Source organism: Haemaphysalis longicornis, unplaced genomic scaffold (assembly GCF_048455015.1).
Source record: "Haemaphysalis longicornis isolate Haplotype H1 unplaced genomic scaffold, Haemaphysalis longicornis Haplotype H1 scaffold_13, whole genome shotgun sequence".
In the NCBI taxonomy this organism is placed as follows: domain Eukaryota; kingdom Metazoa; phylum Arthropoda; class Arachnida; order Ixodida; family Ixodidae; genus Haemaphysalis; species Haemaphysalis longicornis.
The window spans coordinates 7,459,422-7,477,984 of record NW_027526233.1 but is presented as its reverse complement, the minus strand read 5'-3'; the positions used below and the strand labels follow the sequence as shown (position 1 = coordinate 7,477,984).

Here is an 18,563-nt window from a genome sequence, read left to right as displayed (position 1 = left end):
GAGAACTTTCTGCAGTATGTTCCAAAATCCATGTGAGGTGCTTCATCCGGGCCTCCGACAAATGGAGAGGGGGCGCCAGCTACGCAGTTTCTCCAACCTGGCATAACTAGTGCAAGCTGGGCCAATGTTTTGTGTTTGTGGTTTAAATATTGGTTTTAACGCGTGTTATCTGTTTGCGATGCAAAAGTTACACCCACGTAGATACTATTTTGAAGTAACAGTGCGAATTATACCGTCGCATTTACGTTTGTGTTAGAATATCCCTAAATATTTATTTTTGCTGGACAACGCTCGTAAAAATGGACTATGGTACCAGATTTAGTAGCTAGGGAATATTCTGCCGATATGAAGCTCTCGTTAAAGAACTCTCAACTTTCCGCCGAGGGGCTGAATCACGGATCAGAGTTGTCTAGTTGTAGAGTGGGAACATTGTATACATAAAGCTAATTGGCGCGAGCCTTGTAGTTCCCATGTTCACAGCGGGACCTGATAAGGAGTTGCAATAATAAATTATCTTTATGACAGACAGAGAAAGACAGACAGGCCAACATTTGCGTGCTTGAGTAGCCGAAGAAAGGCTATCGTGTTTAAAACCAGCTGCAAAAAGACGCGCCACCACTCTTACACATGCTCGGAACATTGCGAAACCGTTCCCCTCGCCACCGCTGCCGGCACCCAAAATAAGAGCAAAATACAAAGACGAAAGCCATTCAGCGTGTGAGAAGCCACAGATGAAGATCCCGCTGCAAAAGCGGGACAGGACAGCGGCGCAACCCGTCGTTATGTTTATTTCCGTTAGGAGCCCGGGCAAAACCCACACGGTTCTGACTTTAACCACTCATTGTTGTGCCAGAGCGCCCGACACAAACTCGCTGCACTTTCCGACGCGCCGACGGAGGGCCCGATTCGCGCCTCGGTCAAAGCGCCTGCGGAGGACGAGCCGCAACTTGCCAGAACACGGCGCCGTCGAGTCTGCTGTCCTTTTTTCTTCGCGACGGCTCTTCCGAATACTGCCTGCGACGCACCTCCCGCGGCAGAAAGTCAGCGAGTCCCGCCTGGATATGTAATACTCCTGATTGGAGTGATTCGAACTGCTTGCGGCTGCAACAGAACCCCGGGGGTATAAAACCAGCCCGGATGCAGCGGCGGGGTGGCACTGGTCAGAAGCACTGAGGCATCGCATCGGATGCACTGAGTTGAGAAGTGGTATCGCCTTTGTGCGAGCCATGTAACACTTTGCTACCTTTGTATCATCATCATCATCTTCATCATCAGCCTATCTACGCCCACTGCAGGGCAAAGGCCTCTCCCATTACTCTCTAATTACCTTGGTCCTGTGCCAACTGTGACCAATTTATCCCCGCACAACTGTGACCCATTTATCCCCGCAAACTTCTTAACCTCATCTGCCCATCTAACTTCCTGCCGCCCCCTGCAACGCTTGCCTTCTCTACGGATCCACTCTGTTCCCTTAATGACCAGCGGTTATTTTGCCTTCGCATTACATGCCCTGCCCGCGTCCATTTCTTCTTCTTAATCTCTACTAATATGTCCTTAACACGTGTTTGTTCCCTGACCCATTCCGCTCTCTTCTTGTCCCTTAATGTTACACCTATCATTTTACGCTCAATTGCCCGCTGAGTCGTTCTCAATTTAAGTTGAACCCTTTTAGTGAGCCTCCAAGTTTCTGCCCCGTAGGTGAGTACCGGTAAGATGCAGCTGTCATACACTTTCTTCTTCAGCGACAATGGTAGGCTACTATTCATTTTCTGAGAATGCCTGCCATATGCGCCCCACCCCATTCTGATCCTTCTAATTATCTCTGCCTCATGGTTGGGATCTGGGGCACAACTTGGCCTAGGTAGATATATTCGCTTACCACTTACACTGCCTCGCCACCTATGTCAAACCGCTGTGCTGTCCCGATGTTATTGATCATTACTTTAGTTCTCTGCATATTAATTTTAAGGCCCACGGTTCTACTCTGTTCGTCCAATGCGGAAAGCATGCTTTGCAATTCGTCCCCCGAGTTACTTAGCAAGGCAACGTCATCAGCGAATCTGAGGTTGCTGAGGAATTCTCCATTAACCCTTACTCCCACCTGTTCCCAATCCAACGTTCTGAATGGAATCTGAACCTGGCAACTTTAACTCGCGAACCTTATCTAGCGAAGCAAGTCTCGAGGTGTTGTTCGAGGAATTAGAGGGCATTAAATGGGATGTAATAGGGCTTAGCGAGGTTAGGAGAGCAGGCGAAGCCTTTACGGTGCTGAAAATTGAACACGTCTTATGTAACCGGGGTCTAGAGGACAGAAGAGAACTGGGAGTGGGATTTCTAGTCAATAAAAGCATAGCTGGCAACATAGAAGAATACTATAGCATTTACGAAGGGCCGCAGGTCTTGTAATTAGGCTCAATGAGAGGTACAAGCTCAAGGTGGTGCAGGGCTACGCACCCACATCCAGCCACGACGACCAAGCAGTGGAACGCTTCTATGAAGATGTGGAACCGGCAATGGCTGAAGTAAAAGCACAGTATACCGTAGTTATTGGGGACTTCAATGCTAAAGTAGGCAAGAATCAGGCTGGAGACAAGGCAGTTGAGAACTATTGTCTGTGCTGTAGAAATAGCAGGGGGGACCTACTAGTTGAGTTGGCAGAACGGAATAACCTACGCATAATGAATACCTTCTTCTGTAAGCGGGAGAGTCAGAAGTGGACCTTTGTATATATTGTATATAAATGCAGCTTTGAATCACCGTCGGCTTCACAACTTCGTGGCTCTGCTCTGCGCAGCGTCGATAGCGCGCTGAGCAGGGCAACGTCGCAACAGTGGTGACTGAGCTGAGGTGGCCCAGTCCCAGCAGTATGTGAGAAGGGGGAGGAAGGAGGAAGGCGTGGAGCGGGTATCGCTCGCAGTCCAGGGCCGCCGTGTACCAGTTGCTGCCAGTGCTCTGCAGCCGTTACAGCACTGTCCAACTGCTCTGGCATGCTTTGTGTACTCCAAAACAAAGTTCGCAGAAGGGTTTTTCGCAGGCATGGTAGCTTGCACGGACGTCACTGTAGTTGGCATGTTGGTGCGTTGAGTGCACGGTGGAAATATGCAGCTCTTATCTCGAGCAGCGCTGATGAAGGCGACAGCGATTGATAAAATAGGGCGGCGTCGTCGTTTATATACAAGCCACATATTTTACAAGACGTTACAAGACTCGAGCTTTAGCGAAAAACCCCGCGTCTTGCTTTGGCGTTCATCACATAAAAACGGCCCCTTCACAAGGCCTTCCACAGTGCGAGCTTAAAGTAGGCATAGTTGCTTGCAAGGGATGGTCGCCCTGCCAGTACACAGCAAATGAAAGTCGGGGAAGAAAAGCCTCAAAAATTCACCGTTGTCGTCTTCTTCCTCATTACACGGTGGCATAAATGAGAAGTGGCGCAGCGTGTAGGAGACAGATACAGCCATTCGAAGGGAAAACGCTCTTCCAGCGGCAAGATGCCAGAGCTCTTCGACAATGCGTGGCGATGCAAGGTGTCGCACGCATTCAGCTGGCACTATGTTGTCCGACTCACAACCCAGAAATGGCTTTAGGTGTACTGGGATCTTTTATTTCCGTTGCAAGGGAAAATTCCACCGCTGTGCCTGCACGGAGATGTATATGTTCACTTGTGAAGGGGACTGCACGAGGCCATTGTCCTAGCGAACCAAAGCGAAATGTCGCAACGCGAAAGCCTAATAAAGCCAGATAGGCGAACACACATCAGCAAAATTATCGCTTGAATGCGCACAGAGGAATGGTGCGCACAATTTTGGGTGTCACAAACCATGCATTTTATACGACGCGAATCACGTCAATTAATTGCAACTGTTCAAATGAGCGGTTCGATTCACGGAACGACTACACAGCGCGACGCTCGCCAAGGAAAACAGCTAAACACCGAGTAAGAGCGACTTGAGTACGCGTAGTGCATGCATTGTTAGCAGCCTCCACCGCCTCTCCGCTAAAGCAACTTGAACGGAGCAAGCGTAATGAAGCCACCATGCGTCCCCATGCTGCATAAACAAAAATAGCGGCAGGAATCAACACGTGCCGTAGGAGAAAAGCAATTGTAGCAGCGTAGCTCGCACGGCCGTTAACCCCCTCTTTTTAACTTTTCACCGTGACCACTCAGCGCGTGACCGCCGAAAAACGGTAACAGCACCAAACAGGCACTGGGAAAGGAGAAAGGCGTATTTTTTTGTACGATTTTACCGTCCTTGAGAGTTCAGTGGCACAGCAGCACCGCTAAATGTTTGCGACTCGTACACGCCCTTCCGGACACGAGTTCGTAATAAAATTTGTTTGCACTCACTCACTCAAGAGTGTATATACTCACTAGTGCAAGCACTCGCAAATGCAGCACTCATGAGTACTGTACTGATGAGCACTACGTACTCATGAGTACTATATGAATGAGGACTATGTACTCATGAGTAATGTGTCCTCACGAGTACTCAATCATGAACATTTTACTCATGAAATCTGTGTACTCAGGAGTACTGTACTCATAAATGCTGCACTTAGGTCTGTACTCACTCGTCATCACACTCACGTTTTTAGGTGCAGAGTACCTTAGGGCCTCACTATGTCCGTCCGCGTACGTGCGCATAGCATTTACAACCGCACAAAAATCACAGAGGCGCCGACAGGATTCGAGCCTGTGTCTGGTAGACCAGACGGAGTAAGTGTCACTCGTCTTACCGATAGTGCGACTGCCGTGGGTTAGTACCCGACAGTCAAACGGCTTACTCCTTCGCCTGTAAGGGTGCTGTGTCATTAGGACCTCCCAATATCCGTCCGCGTCCATCCGTGGGCACACCACCATCATGCGAATATCAAGTGAAATTCGATTTGAGTCGTGAGTTGCAGTTTCATTTAGAGAATAATCAAGGTGCAACTCACGGCTCAAATCGAATGACGGTCGGGGCGCAAATCGGATGTCACTGGGAGCGCACGTGAATGTCATTTCGAGTCCCCGTACTCCGCGCCCTAGACATCATCCATGGAGTGGAGATGCTGCCATTTTTATTCTGGTTGTGTACGCGCTCATCATCGTACTCACTCGTGAGTTTGAGCACAAATGACAACAAAGGGTGGTCCTCACGAGCGAGTACGACGACGTATGGTTGCATTTGTACTAAGTGGCGGTTCTGTGACGCGTCATGGAATAAGCCAGAGATAACACTTAACTCTTGGTTCCCGTTTTTATTCTGCCTTAATACGCTAGTCGCTATTTTTTTCAGATAAAACCGCTTGGCCGTGATTTTACATCAAGCCAAGGCGGGTTTGTCAGGAGATAATTTTTAAGCTGTCGTGAAACGTGACCAATCTTTGGTATATTTTCGAGTGGAAGCGCATTTATAAAAATGATTTTTTTTTTTTTGCAAACCGTAGTAGACCTCCGGTTTTGGTGGCAGATCAACCAACGGCGAGTTCGTTTCAAGGGAGAACGGTCGTATTTTGCCTTCTTAACCACTCCAAAAAGCGGGTAAGCAAAGCTAACAACTCGAGTACCTCCCCTGCTTTCCGACCTTACGTCCCCAAGGAAGTTGTACTGGTCGGGATTTGTAATGCACGTACCAACAAATGATTTTCTTTTGGTCTCTGGCAATAAGTCAGTTGAAGTAAGAATGGCATTGGTGCAGATTCGACGGCGCCGCCTTCTTCGTGCACCACACACCGACGTTGGGAATGGACCTGGCTCGCCTAGTAGCAGCGCTGTTTTCCCAGCTCGCCTCGCACCACGACAAGGCGTGGCGGCTTCGCCTTGATGAGCTGCACGACTGCATTCGGAGAGTTCTGCACGGCGCGCGGCCGTCCAGCGACTCAGCCTCCCGGGAGGACGTGCTCGACCTGCTCTCCCTCCGAGGCGTGCTTCACGTCTTCCGACGCCTCGCCGCGAACAACAGCCAGCGGTACGTGGCCATCCACCCTTTCTGGCTCGCAGTTGAGTTCTTGTTCTCGTTCGCTTTTTTAAAGCATTTCTCGCTTAGGAGTACATAGTCGAGAAGGAAATTTCGGGCAATCAGAACAATGAAAGAAACGTTCTCGCTTTTAGGTCAAGATGTGACGCAGCGGTTCATGACTGCAGTGAAAGGAGAAAAGCCCTCGAAAAGTTCCTTTAAAGGGGTCCTGAAATACCTTCCGCCGATGCATGGATGTACATGTGCCCAAATAAAGCAATGTATTTGCAATCTCCTCCCGCAAGAATTTTGTTAAAGCGATGAGTATTAGCTGAGAAATCGTAAATCAAAAACCGCGCATTATCGTCGCTCCGCGTTTCCTCCTCCTTTCGACTTACTCTCCGCTCTTGACGGCGCGCGAGCCTTGCCTCCCATGATGCTGCGCTCCGCAGAGGTGACGTACTTCCGCTATTGTCGTCTGCTACGGACAAGCTTTGTTGACACCATGAATCATGCACTCCGCTCAAGGCTAGAAAAGCGAACGAAAAATCTGGCCGCATGTATGCGGCGGCCTGGCCTTGCCGTTTCGCGGTGTACGTTGCTGGCGGCACATGACTTTTTATCGGCGGCGAACTCGCAGCCGCACAAGGAGGGTCACAGAACAGGGAGGATTTTAGAGAAGCAAAGGTCTAGCTTTGCCTGTAGTGCCAGAAAAATCGTAGCGGCGGCGTCGTGAACTACGGTGGGAGCCCGCTTGGTGCCGCTGAAACAAGGCTTTGTAAACATGGCGGATGCTTTTTGCACAGGCCGCTTGAGCTCCTTAATAACATGGCTGCTCTCGCACGGCAGCCGCCGGCTCGCTGCTCCTGCTGGTTGCTGGCTGGCCGCGTGTTTACTTGCTCCGCGCTAGTGAAGTGATGTTTCGCCAGGTGACCAGATGGCCTCGACTGGCACAGACCACAGTGAGCAGCAAGTGAGAACAAATCGTTTATTGACATCTGCAAGTTTACAGGGGCAGTCGCTTTCGTGACTTTTTTATTTTTTGCCATAACAACTCGTTCACTTGCGCTAAGATTTCGAACGAAGGGCACACAACCAGCACTCAGTCGACGATGAAAGGCGGCGGTATACAGCGAGCGTCATCAGTTCGCACGTGCGATGTGCCCACCTTCCGCATCCATCACATTGGAGAGCGGCGACGTTGTCATGCACAACCTTTTCGCAGCGGCTGCAAGTAGGACGTGACGACGTGCGCTTGGGGCCGGGATTGATCGCAATGTCTCCAGCGAGCAAGAGGCACAACGTGACTGTCGGGCGGCCAGGAAGGGGTGCGCACATGTGGCGGCATACCTTGGGGCGATGCTTCAGCGAGGTGGTGGGAACCAACTCCGTGCACAGCGCGCGAGACAGACTTGGAGTGGCGAGCACGCTCAGACGGGCGCATCCGTCGTGAGGAGCAACACGTACGTTTGGCGAGGTCTGGACCGAGGCGAGTCCGTAAAACGAAGAGTGATGCCAATAGCAAGAGGAGTCGCAGCCTGGCTATAGGCCTAGATGCGCCATCACAACAAGTCGATGCGGCGGTACAGCGGCCCCGCTAACACGGGCTCCAACAGGCTCACGCGGGTCGCTGAGCCTTCCCGGTGGCACGTATTACACTTACTGCATATTCACAGCGCAGAAATACTCAAGAAAACTAGATTTGACAAGACCACAGAGAATAAGTTAACCGCAATCCAGCTTGGCTTAGCTTGGCTTTGTGGTTGCGAATTCACAAGCGAGGTGGTGCACCAGTCGGCTGTTAGTAAAAAGTTGCGTACATTTTGCTCAACAGAAGTTTGATGCGGAACTTGTTAATAATCTTTTTAAACAACGCATTGTAAGCGAACTTTGTTGGCTCTCTGAGTCACGGAATGAATGTTTTGTATTCTCTACCAAAAGTAACCTCTCGGTTGCGCCGTCTGGTGGACTTGATTAGGAAAACTGCCGCTGTAGGTTGGTGTCGATTTTTACGCCGCCTATAGGGAAACCAAGGAACGTCCAAGCTTGAGAGGCCTGGGAGGGTCGTGCGCTCGTTCCCTTGATGCACCGCGCACTGTTTATCCAAAAAGCGCCGTATCAGATGTGGCCCCGCGGGTGCCGGGTCTTATTTTGCGGCGGTGGTAATTCCTGCTGGTGGCATGTGAAGAAGTCATATTAAATCGATACAGAACCCGTGCACAAAACGCTTCAATCATGTGACCAGTTCAGCTTGGGGCGACGCGTGGTGGTGAGCGGCAACGTTGGCAAAACATGCTCCGTCGCGGCTCTGAGCTTTCTAGCGCTGGAGCGAGCGCCATTTCTTTGACAATCTCAAACATCGGTTGCCTTGGCAACAAGGCACAAACCGCTCCAGAAGTCAGTTACGGTTGCGTGATCCCGGTTCAGCTTGGGGCCCCACTTCGCGACATGTGGGCACTGCAGGCGTACCACTCACTCCCATTGGGAAGTGCGAGATGCGTTTGGCATTACAGGAGGCGATGGTGTATGTGTTGTGGGCGCCTTTGTTTCGCGATGAAATGCGACGTTGTGCTTCTGCGGGTGGATAGTGCTTCCTATGGTCTGGATTATCTTTCTCGTGCGACGTACGACTCAACCTCGCATGGGGTATGTGCAGTGTGCGTGGCTAAAAGCCATCGGCTTGTGCGCCAGAGTTAAGTGACTTGCTGTTCGTCCCCGCAAACCGCACGCGAGGTGAGTACCGAATTTACGACGGGCAGGATGCAACCCATCCTCTGTCAATTGTGGTTAAGACTTTCAACGCATGTTGTGACGTTGTGTTCGTTAGAAACGCATCTCTGGATTGTTTGAAGTTGAATAAAATGTATGCGTCAAACCCGGGCATTCGGCTCAGGGCGTTCTCTGCGATTGCACGAAAGAAGTGCCACGGGGCTTCAACGCTTTCTTTATGGAACGTACTCAGGTAACAGAATATCCATGTCGTGTTATGGCCGTGTTGCATTCAATACAAACGGTTAAGCGTTTGTTTTACACTTGTTTCGTTTGTCGTAAAATGCCCAAGCACTCCGCTGGCAGATCAGCCGGCTAGCCGACGCTGAGCAGACGACTCATCTCTTTGCCGGAAGTGCGTGAAAAAGCCGCCCAATAGCAGGATGTCTAGCTCATGACGAACATCTGGGAATCGATGATGTAGACATGTGAAGATGGCGGCGCCCAAAAACACGAAGGGAAGGGTGAGAAAAAAACGACAAACTTTGCAACAAAAGTGTGAGCTTTCCGCTGCGCGTACAAGAGTAATACTTGGCACAGAGGACGTTGACGACCCAATCTAACGGTTGCGCTAGTTCATTTAGTGTGCTCAAAATGCCTTTCAGGGCCCCTTTAAGGGACCTAAAAAAACAATTCTCCCCACAAAACCACAAACTTCATATAACAATTGGCAGTACAATAATACCATTGTCATGCTCCTGAATTGCTAACTAATATTGAAATTTAACAACCTCCTGCAAGTCCGGATACGCTACAGCGGGGCCTTGGTTTGTGCGTGTCCAACAATGTAGGTTGTTGAATATGCGTAACCACTGGGCATTCGACTTGTATGTTATCGCCGTTTCTACATAGGTGTTACAGAGGTTGACCTACTCCTGCTTCGCAGTACATGTTTCGAATACGCCTAATGTTGGGCCGCAGCACCAGGTTGGCAGAGAAAAATCCTGGGTAATTGAGCACATTCTTAGAAATGAAAAATTTCGGGTACTGGAAAATGCCTCACTCTGGAATTGTAACCGGCCCCTCTAACTTCTTCTTTTGGGCGGCGAGAAAGCACAAATTGATTTCGCTCATGGGCGCCGGCAATATTTCGTCTTGAGCCGGCAAACCCGTTGCATCACGTGCGGAAAGAGAGGTCGCGCGGGGTGAGGTAAATTTATGATGTTATTTGAGGTTTTGAGAGGCCCTGTTTGCAACCGCCTTCGACACCAGTCACTTGGCTTGCACTTCCCTGAGATAGCTAGGTATCTATGATATTATACTCGGGAACAAGTTAAAGAAGCCGTGAAGACAAAACACAAGATTGGTTCATTAAAAAGATGGCTTCGTTAACATCAACATGACACCATTGTTAACGTAAACTTCTATCGAATAACCGATATAATTAGGAAAACGGAATGGTCCTGCGAACGACTAGCTCACTTCCCGCAACATAACCTGTGATGTCATACCAGCCAGCTCTGCGATTGGCGGAGACAGGCAAAAGCAAACGCAAATTAGGCCGAGCTTATCAGCTTACCGAACGAGCTATTTGCGCTTAAATGTAGCGCACATTCTTTTTATATCAGTAAGAATGGTAGACCAAACAGTGGAAGTTACGAAACCACACGTAAACATTGTATTACTGATGCGTACTGCTGTGGGTACTGCACGCACTATGCTTGGTTTAGCTGCACAGGACTGCGGGGCTTTGGGATTGACTCAGACGACACTGGCCGATGGATGCAAGAAGGGTGGCTTACGTGACCATGTTTGTCGAGCGAGCACTATGTTTCACGACACGATTATTTCCTCCCTGAACAAAAACAAACCAGGTTTATATACGGTCAAAAATAATCCCAAGGTAGAAAATGGCTTTGAACGGTATGATGGTGCCGTCTACGTTCATTACCGGTAAACAAGGCTTCAGAATCGGCTGCACAGCGGTCAGTTCCTGTGATATCATCGCCGACCACGGAAACACATCATTTAGCAAGAAAATCAAAATTAGACCTTAAATTGATTACTTTCTCAGTAAACAAAGCATCATTTCTATCCGGACAAGCGGTGGGGGTGCTATAAAACACGAAATCTTTTAAATAAAACAAACTTGTATTTTGTCTTCATGGCTCCTTTAAGAACGGCAGTAGCTCATGTACGGTATCAGTTCGCCTAAGGGAATAACCCAGATGTCATTGGGCGAACGCGTTTTGAGAGGAGATTGGTATTAACGCGTGATATTGTCTGCCTTTTCTCATTTCATTTCATGTAATGTCACCTTAAAAGCCCGAAAACATTACATAAGGGGGGGGGCAATAATAACAGCTTGAATAAAGCACATAGTGAACATGCAAGGAACAGCAAAAATGGCAACAAATTTTCAAAAGAAAACAAACAAACAAAAATAAATCTGCGCACAGGGTACACAGAGGCGAGCTCAAAGACAAAGTAAGCATACACAAGGACGAGCATATACCATAAAAGAAGAGCTAGGGCAGCAGGACAAACACATATGCATTCGTTTAGTAGATGGAGCAACAGAAGGATAATTTACGGAGTACATAATTTTGGAGGGCGGAGTGGAGGTGATTGGCGTGCGATAAAATAGGGAAAGGAATTACTGTATGTAGTGATTTAGTTTTTCGCGAAAGGTTGAGCGGTTTGAACAGGCAGCAATTTCGTTAGGCAACGTGTTCCAAAGTATGATAGAATGTGGAAAAAAGGAGTTATTCATAGCTGAAGTGCGACCAGCGCGCTATTGGGGGGCTGTGGTTTAGGCTGGATGCCGTTCTTGGTGGAGGTTTTAGCAAAGGGTGCATCAGTCGTGGGTGATAAAGAAACAATGGAGTAAGCAAAGACAGGACATGGTTCGACGCGAAGCAAGCGAAGGGAGAGATAAGTGTTTAAGGGCACTCACGCTAGTGTTGTTAGAATATTGATTACATGGAAGCGGGCAGCTCAGTTCTGGACAGCTTCTAATTTGTTTGTAAGGTTGGCTTGTGGAGGGTTCGAAATGGAAGAAACGTATTCAAGTTTGGTTCTGATGAATGTAAGATAAGCTAGTTTTTTTTCTATCCGGAGATGCCGATTTTAAGTTCCTACGTAAGTAGCCCAGAGGCGGTGAGGCGTCTGCGCAGATTGTTTCCACATGTTTAGTTCAGGAGAGGGAGGAGTTCATGTGAACACCGAGATATTTGTAAGTTGAGTTCCCGTCGACAGGAACAGAACTAATTATGTAAGGGTAAGAAGAAAGGCACTTTTGGCTTGTGAATGACAATAGCCTGCATTTAGATAGATTTAGAGGCATGAGTGAGGATTCGCACCAAGATGAATTGGTATTAAGATCTTGCTGGAGGTTTTCGGCCTCTTCCGGGCTGTGGATGGCCGAATTAACAACGCAGTCATGCGCAAAAAGCCTTAATTTTGTTATTATGTTACTTGGAAGGTCATTTATGTAGATACAGAAGAGGAGAGTGGATAGATATGCACCCAGGGGGACACCCGACAAAACATCGGGGAGTGGCAGTTATTGGCGGTGGTGAATTATTTGTCGTCGCTGCAGTTGTTTATACGCCTATTAGGTCCGAAAAATCAAGGAAACAGCTCGTGCCACGTTCAAAATCGTCCCAGTAACGCACTACGTCCGCCGCGCAGAGTGACATCCAGCTGCGGTCATGAGGCACAGCGGCAACTTCAGTTGGGGTAATCGTGATGACGGGGTATCCGTGGTCTGCGGAAAAGAAACAGACTATACGGCACATAGTGTTAGAATGCGAGAGTATCCATTCAAATCTACATGAGGGAAATATTCGGCTTCCAGAAGCCCAAGGATTTAAGAGTAGCAATGAGGAAGTTAACTGCAAGGCTGTCGAGGAGACAAAAAGAAGATAAGAATACTGGTGGACGAAAAGCAGAGAGGGTAATTTTGCCTAGGACAGTTACCACCTGTAACAGGAAAAAAAGTATTTTGTGCCTATGAAGTTTTTTGTTCCTGCCCTAAGCAGTGCTACTATTAAACCAAGAGTATAAATCAGGTATATCAGTTCATTTTGTTAAGCAATAGCAATCATAATCATCATCATCTTCTTTACCGTTCTTAACTTGTACCCGACTATATACAGGCGCAAACAAATATGTAACCCACATATCTGTAATGAGGAGTTCCAAGCAGAGTGAAATCTTCTGAAACAGCGGAGCTGTGTTCCTCTTCTGTCGGCTCAATCGGCGACGGGCGAACCGCAGAGCTGTCGCCGCGCACATTCTGCGGTTCGCACAAAGCAGTCGGACGCTAAACATCAGCGGAGGAAAGCTCCCTCCCCACTCCAGGAACGCTACCCTGAGAGAACACTGCTCCATCTATCGGTGTCACAAACTCGAGTGTACGACGTCTAAAAGTATCGTTTAAAATTTTCATTTTATTGTACAGCGCCTAACTCTTCTTCAGTCCTCCGATTCATTTAGTTCGGTTCTATTCGCCCCGAGACAAGGCTGGAACTTTCGCGAACGAAGAGGCGGTAACACGATCATTCGCCGGCTCGCCGGCAAGAAAACAACAAAAATAAATCCTCCGCCACTCCGGTGTCGTCGAAGCTTCCAGTACTTTCTAGGAGGTGCCCGTGGCCTTGCCAGTGCTAAAGAGCGTCGATGATTCTGGAAGGGGAAAGAGGGATGTTATTCACTGACGGCGGCGGGCGCGTTGTGTGTTGTGCTCTCCCTCTCCGCGCCGGCACGGTTATAAAAAGAGAAGCCGCGCCTCAGCAAACCAGCTACGTTTGGCAGTCGTGATGTGACAACGGCACCTGTCAGTTTGTGCATCACACCATCGGCGACCCGCGCCCTGGAGGACTCCAACGTACTCCCGGGCCTCGAATCACCGTGATCGTCTCGGACGGCCTGGCCTACAGCGAAGCCACGCTTCCCAGGTAGCTGAATCGCCTCCGACAGCGGTGCATCGTCCGGCCCGGTCGGTGAATATGCTGGGACTCTGTCTCTCATAAGCATCGAACCGTTCGTTTTCATTTAGTTAACTGCTCCGATTCGTAATAGTCATTTGTTAGCGCTCCTGGTTGTATCTTTTTGTCTAATTTTGGACTGTTTCTTGTATTTGAATTCCATCTAAGTTGTCTGTCATTATCGATCCGTTACCTCGTGCTTGTGTGTGTAACTTGCCTGTCTGAATATAAGTCTTTGTGCTGTTTTCCGTTCAAGGCTCTTGCTCATTCTTGCCGCTCTGGTCGGCGAAAGCCGCACATCAGACGGCCACCCCCTTTGTCACCTGTGCCCTGTGGATTCGGTGGGGTTTGTTGGCTCTCTTAAGTCGACTCTCCATATCTTCTGACAGTGTACCCTAATTTAAGGAAACGGGTGACAATCGGTGATTCTAGGAACCGCTGGCTCGGAACCTGAAACGTTGGACCTCCAACAACTCCGCTGTTAAAAATTGCCAGACAAATAGAGTTTCCTAGTAAGTTCTTCAGAGGAAACTGCCCATGGGAATCCATGTCGTCGTGGGGGAGTTATGGCAAGACCCCCACTTCTGGCTTAGGCTCGTCAAGACAGTTGGATTCTTATGTGGTTCTTGGGTTTGCTTTCTTTACTATGCATTAACACGTCCACGAGGTAGCCTGTTGTGTTGTAGGCGCGAGCCGTGCAACTGGGTGTTTGGTGAAAGAGCAGGCAGCGTTTTATCTCACCTAACGTCGTTCAGGCCATAGTCGAATGAATGTATGACTGAGAGGGTAATAAGCCGCCGCGAATGTTGTAGCTGGCGAAGAAAAAGAAACGTATTTGGACGAAGAGCAGATGCAACAGATACGGGCGCCTGCATCAGTCCTATCTTGTCTTGGTTCACGATTGTTTAACGTCAGGTTTTCCTTTTACTTTTCAATTACGAACCAACTGGCTCAGAAACAGGTTTTCCTGGTGGTCGGTGCACCGCTTTGCCACGAAGGTGAAGCTTCCACAGGCAGGCTCAAAACATTTCCAAGCTCTTGAAGCAACATATATATATAATAGTAATCCTCATAAAATAAGAGTCTGTAATAAGGTTACCCCAAAATATTAAGATTGTTGCTAACTAGCAGCTTAGTCTGCAGAATAGTAGGCACAACCATTCCGGCAAAAATACGCTCTGCATCCTTTTTCCTTAAGTATAGAACAGTGTGTTTTATTTTCCACCTATATAATAACACACCATCCTTTGCGTTTTTGTGGCACTGTGCTCGACTATATGGCCAATAAAATGTTTCAATCGAAGCTATGCGAGCGCATGGTATAATGGAGGGCCAAGACGACACGGGCGGCCTTGATGTCAGTGGTATAGACGCTAGCGCCAAATTCCTTTCTAGTGTTTATAGTAAGACACTGTATGGCCAGACCAAAGCTTTCCTTTCGACAGCGTGAAATCACATTAAATATAGGGAAGGAGTTCAAACGGATCGTTTCACGGGCATACGAGCAACGTGGTCGCTGATTGATTGATTATAAGGTATTACGCGCCGACGTACTCAGGCGACGAGGCGGGTCATACTGGAGTCGAAATTTCGAACACACAAGCATTTTTTTCTTTTCGCCTCCATCAGAAAAGCCAGCACCCGCCGCTACCAGGAACACAACCCGCGCTTTTCGGCTTCGCAATGTGGTTAGTGCCATCTTGACAAACAATCGCAACCGCTTCGCCATCAGCCGACGCGAAGAACATTATGCCTGCGCTCCACCAAGTCCGCTCGCCATTTTGGATGTACAAGCCACGTTCAGCGTTCTCGGGGTCTGCTCACGCATTGCGCACCAACTTTGAGTGTTGGGTGAAGCACCTTCTTTTGGACCGCCGGCACGGTGTGTACAACCAAAATACATCATCTCCACCGATGTGGCCGGTAGGCTAAGCGCGTAAACATATCCGCAACCGCTGTAAATCGAACACAGGCGAGGACTCATTTGCTGCATCTTTCTGTTGTACTGTTCCAAACGACGGACGACTACCATGCAAGCCACATAAGAGCAGACAGAGAGGCCTTTTCTGTGTTGTTCAAGTAGACAAGGCGCCTGGTAGAAAAACTACAACCGGAACAGATTTCAAACATGGGAAGCGGTGGGTAACAATAAAAAAAAAACGAAGCCGAAGTAAGGAACATAGGGAAAGTAAGTGCACCTTCATAATGCCCTTAGTCCAGTTTTTCCTTTCTCTTTTTCTCGCAGGATTCGCTTTAATCGTGGTGGAGAATTCAAGACGGACCAGCTCTTCTTTTACCAGTTTGCCCTGAACCGATGCGAAGCGTACGAAGAGGAATACCTGCGCCAGCGCACCTACCACGGAATCCGTTCTCCAGCTCCGTTGCTCGTTAACGGACCACTGAAAAACTTCCGCCCTTTCGCGAAAGCGTTCAGCTGTCCCCACGGCTCGGCTATGCGGCCAGGGCGGGTCTGCAAGTTCTAGTACCGGGCGTTAGGATTCTCTCGGCCTTGGACGAAGCGTATGCGCACGAAATTAATCGCCCTCTATTTCCGTGCTGCAGAGGGAGATAAAAAAGACGTGACTTCCTCGAACTTCAAGGACAATTTTCATTGGATATGATGATGCTTAAATACATTTTCATATGATTGTTTGGTAATTCTACGTCTGAAGTTTCTGCGACGAGCTCCCGGTAGCGACAGCTGTTTTCATAGACCTCTCTGATATGTTGTGGTAGCCACAGAAACATGTTAAAATCATTAGGTATTTTTGAAACGCCGACAGCGCGATGGTTGTTTTAAACGGCCAGCACCACAGAAACAACACCGTAAGCTTCGTCATATGGCAGAATATTCTAGCGTTTTACCAAATAACCAGGAGTATAATTGGTACACACAAGATCTATCCAAATCCCTTCCTTCGTTAAAAATTCTTTGTATGTTCTTAACCACACACTTATCACAAGAAATGTTTTCCACCATTTGGTATCTGTGCTTCGCACTCTGCAATTCATACAATTGCCGAGAACTTGTTTCAGTCCAATAGCCGTGAGTGCGTGGATGTTGTAGAATTCAAACTTCCGTTGAAAATAAAAGCACTCGGTACATGGCAAAGCGTGCTCCTGGAAATTCGAAGAGCTGGATAATGCGGCGTTGCCTGAAAAATATCCACACACTGCACAAGTTACACACTGCTCACACTTCCCACTTCGCTTTACGGGGATCTCTACATTTGTCGACGGGAGAAAGCCATTCGGAAAAGGTGTTCGAGCTTATGGTTGGAAACAAAAATGTCGCCAAGTGGCTTGCAATAAAGCCTATCCCGGTTTCTTTTTCATGTGCAACTATTTTGTGGTGCTTTATTTTACTTTTACCCATTTCTGCCCTAGTGCTCTCAATTGACGCCATCACATGAAATTTCCTGTAGCGCCTAGAGAACGAAACCAGAAGTGCTAGTGCTCTGGAGAATTGTTGTCCAAAAATGCCTAATCCGATGAATGTCACGGTTGTTTTAGTTTACTGGAGCTCCACGTTACAAACAAGCCACAAGTGAAGACGAAATTCTGACATTAAGGTTAGAAAAAAAAACAAGGGTCTCAGTTTTATTCCCAAGCTTGCCAATCTGTAAATACGTGCACTACCAAGATAATTTTCTTTGTTTTTGGGTTCATGTGGTCATACAGTTTACGACACTATGAAGAAGAGATATCTCTGCTCAACATAAAGTGTTTGATTGCGAGATGTCCTAACAACTGCCTCATTATTAAGTCTGTTAATCCTCTCACTTCCAGGAGTAATTTTGACATGGTCTTATGGGACGCTAAAATTTGCGAATAGAGGAAATGCTGTTGTGCTTGAAATAAAAAAAAATCGGGGCTGAAATGCTTCATTCACCTTTATTACGCCAGTTTTTGCAACCATGAAGAAAACTAGTGCTATTCTTTGTTTTTGGTTGTTTCAACTGATCAGCAGACCGTCTGAAGAAACCTTTTGAGAACCTAAAAGAACCCTGCAGAACGTTTTTCAACTTCAGTATAAATCTGAAACGCCTTCGGAATGCAAATGGCATGTGTTCCCATAGTTAGAATAGGACGTCACAAAATACCTTAGGCGAAATTACTGGTTTTCGTCAATCGCATAACGTAGAAACTCGCCCAAACAGTTTTGCTTCCTCACTGGTCTGGGCGTTGTTCGAGCTCTCGAATAACGTAATTACAGCGATATCGGCACTATTGCCCGGCTTCTAATCAGATGCAGGAATAAATGCATTCCATGACTGAAGAAAACCGCAACGAATGAATGAATGAATGAATGAATGACATTTATTAAGATGGGGGAGGCCACATGGCCGTAGTTGGGGAAGGGGAAGAAGGGAGGAGGGGGAGGGGATCACTCAATCGTTAGAGATGACTTGTTGGTGAGTGTGATTTCTTTGGGAGGGGGATTGTAGACCCCATCTCACACTACCCTTGCCAGGCCACTCTTAATGAAAAACACACATAGAGCATGCAGAAAATTTGGGTCTTCGTACGGGGGATCATCAGGGGACGAGTTGGGGGGCAGAGCTCTGAGCAAAGAATCACGAGAAGATGCGAAAGCTGCACAGTGCCAGGTGAGGTGCTTGAGGTCTGAAAAAACATTCTGCTGGCAATGCGGACAGTACGGGGAGGCTGAAGAGTCCAAATGCAACCATTTCCGCAGTGTGGAGGTTGTGAGGGCCGCATTAGCGATTGTCTTATTAACAAAGATTTCTGCGGAACGGGGTAGGGTGGGGACACCATGCAGGTAGCCCTGCGGAGTCTTCTCAGCGAGCCGCTTTCGGCGAGAATATTTAGCATGATCCAGTTGGGGGCGCGGATGTAGACCTGGATCAGGTGCAAGATCGGGAGCAATCAAGGGAGGTGTAGGCTGAAGGCTCTCCCGCGCTGC

At 48.2% G+C, this 18,563-nt stretch overlaps 1 protein-coding gene across 1 annotated transcript; it reads left to right on the top strand.

Moving 5' to 3' along the window:
• The first annotated feature begins 5,688 nt into the window (after nt 1-5,688).
• Nucleotides 5,689-16,603, top strand: LOC144163993 (neprilysin-2-like). Its single transcript, XM_077694622.1, has 2 exons — nt 5,689-5,948; nt 15,882-16,603. Exons 1-2 carry the CDS (start codon nt 5,725-5,727, stop codon nt 16,117-16,119), a joined length of 462 nt encoding a protein of 153 aa, XP_077550748.1. The 5' UTR covers nt 5,689-5,724; the 3' UTR covers nt 16,120-16,603.
• The last annotated feature ends 1,960 nt before the right edge of the window (nt 16,604-18,563 follow it).

Coding starts and splice junctions, on each gene's coding strand:
- LOC144163993 (XM_077694622.1), top strand. CDS start 5,725: ATGGACCTGGCTCGCCTAGTAGCAGCGCTGTTTTCCCAGCTCGCCTCG. Junction 5,949..15,881: donor GCCGCGAACAACAGCCAGCG/GTACGTGGCCAT, acceptor TTTTTCTCGCAG/GATTCGCTTTAATCGTGGTG.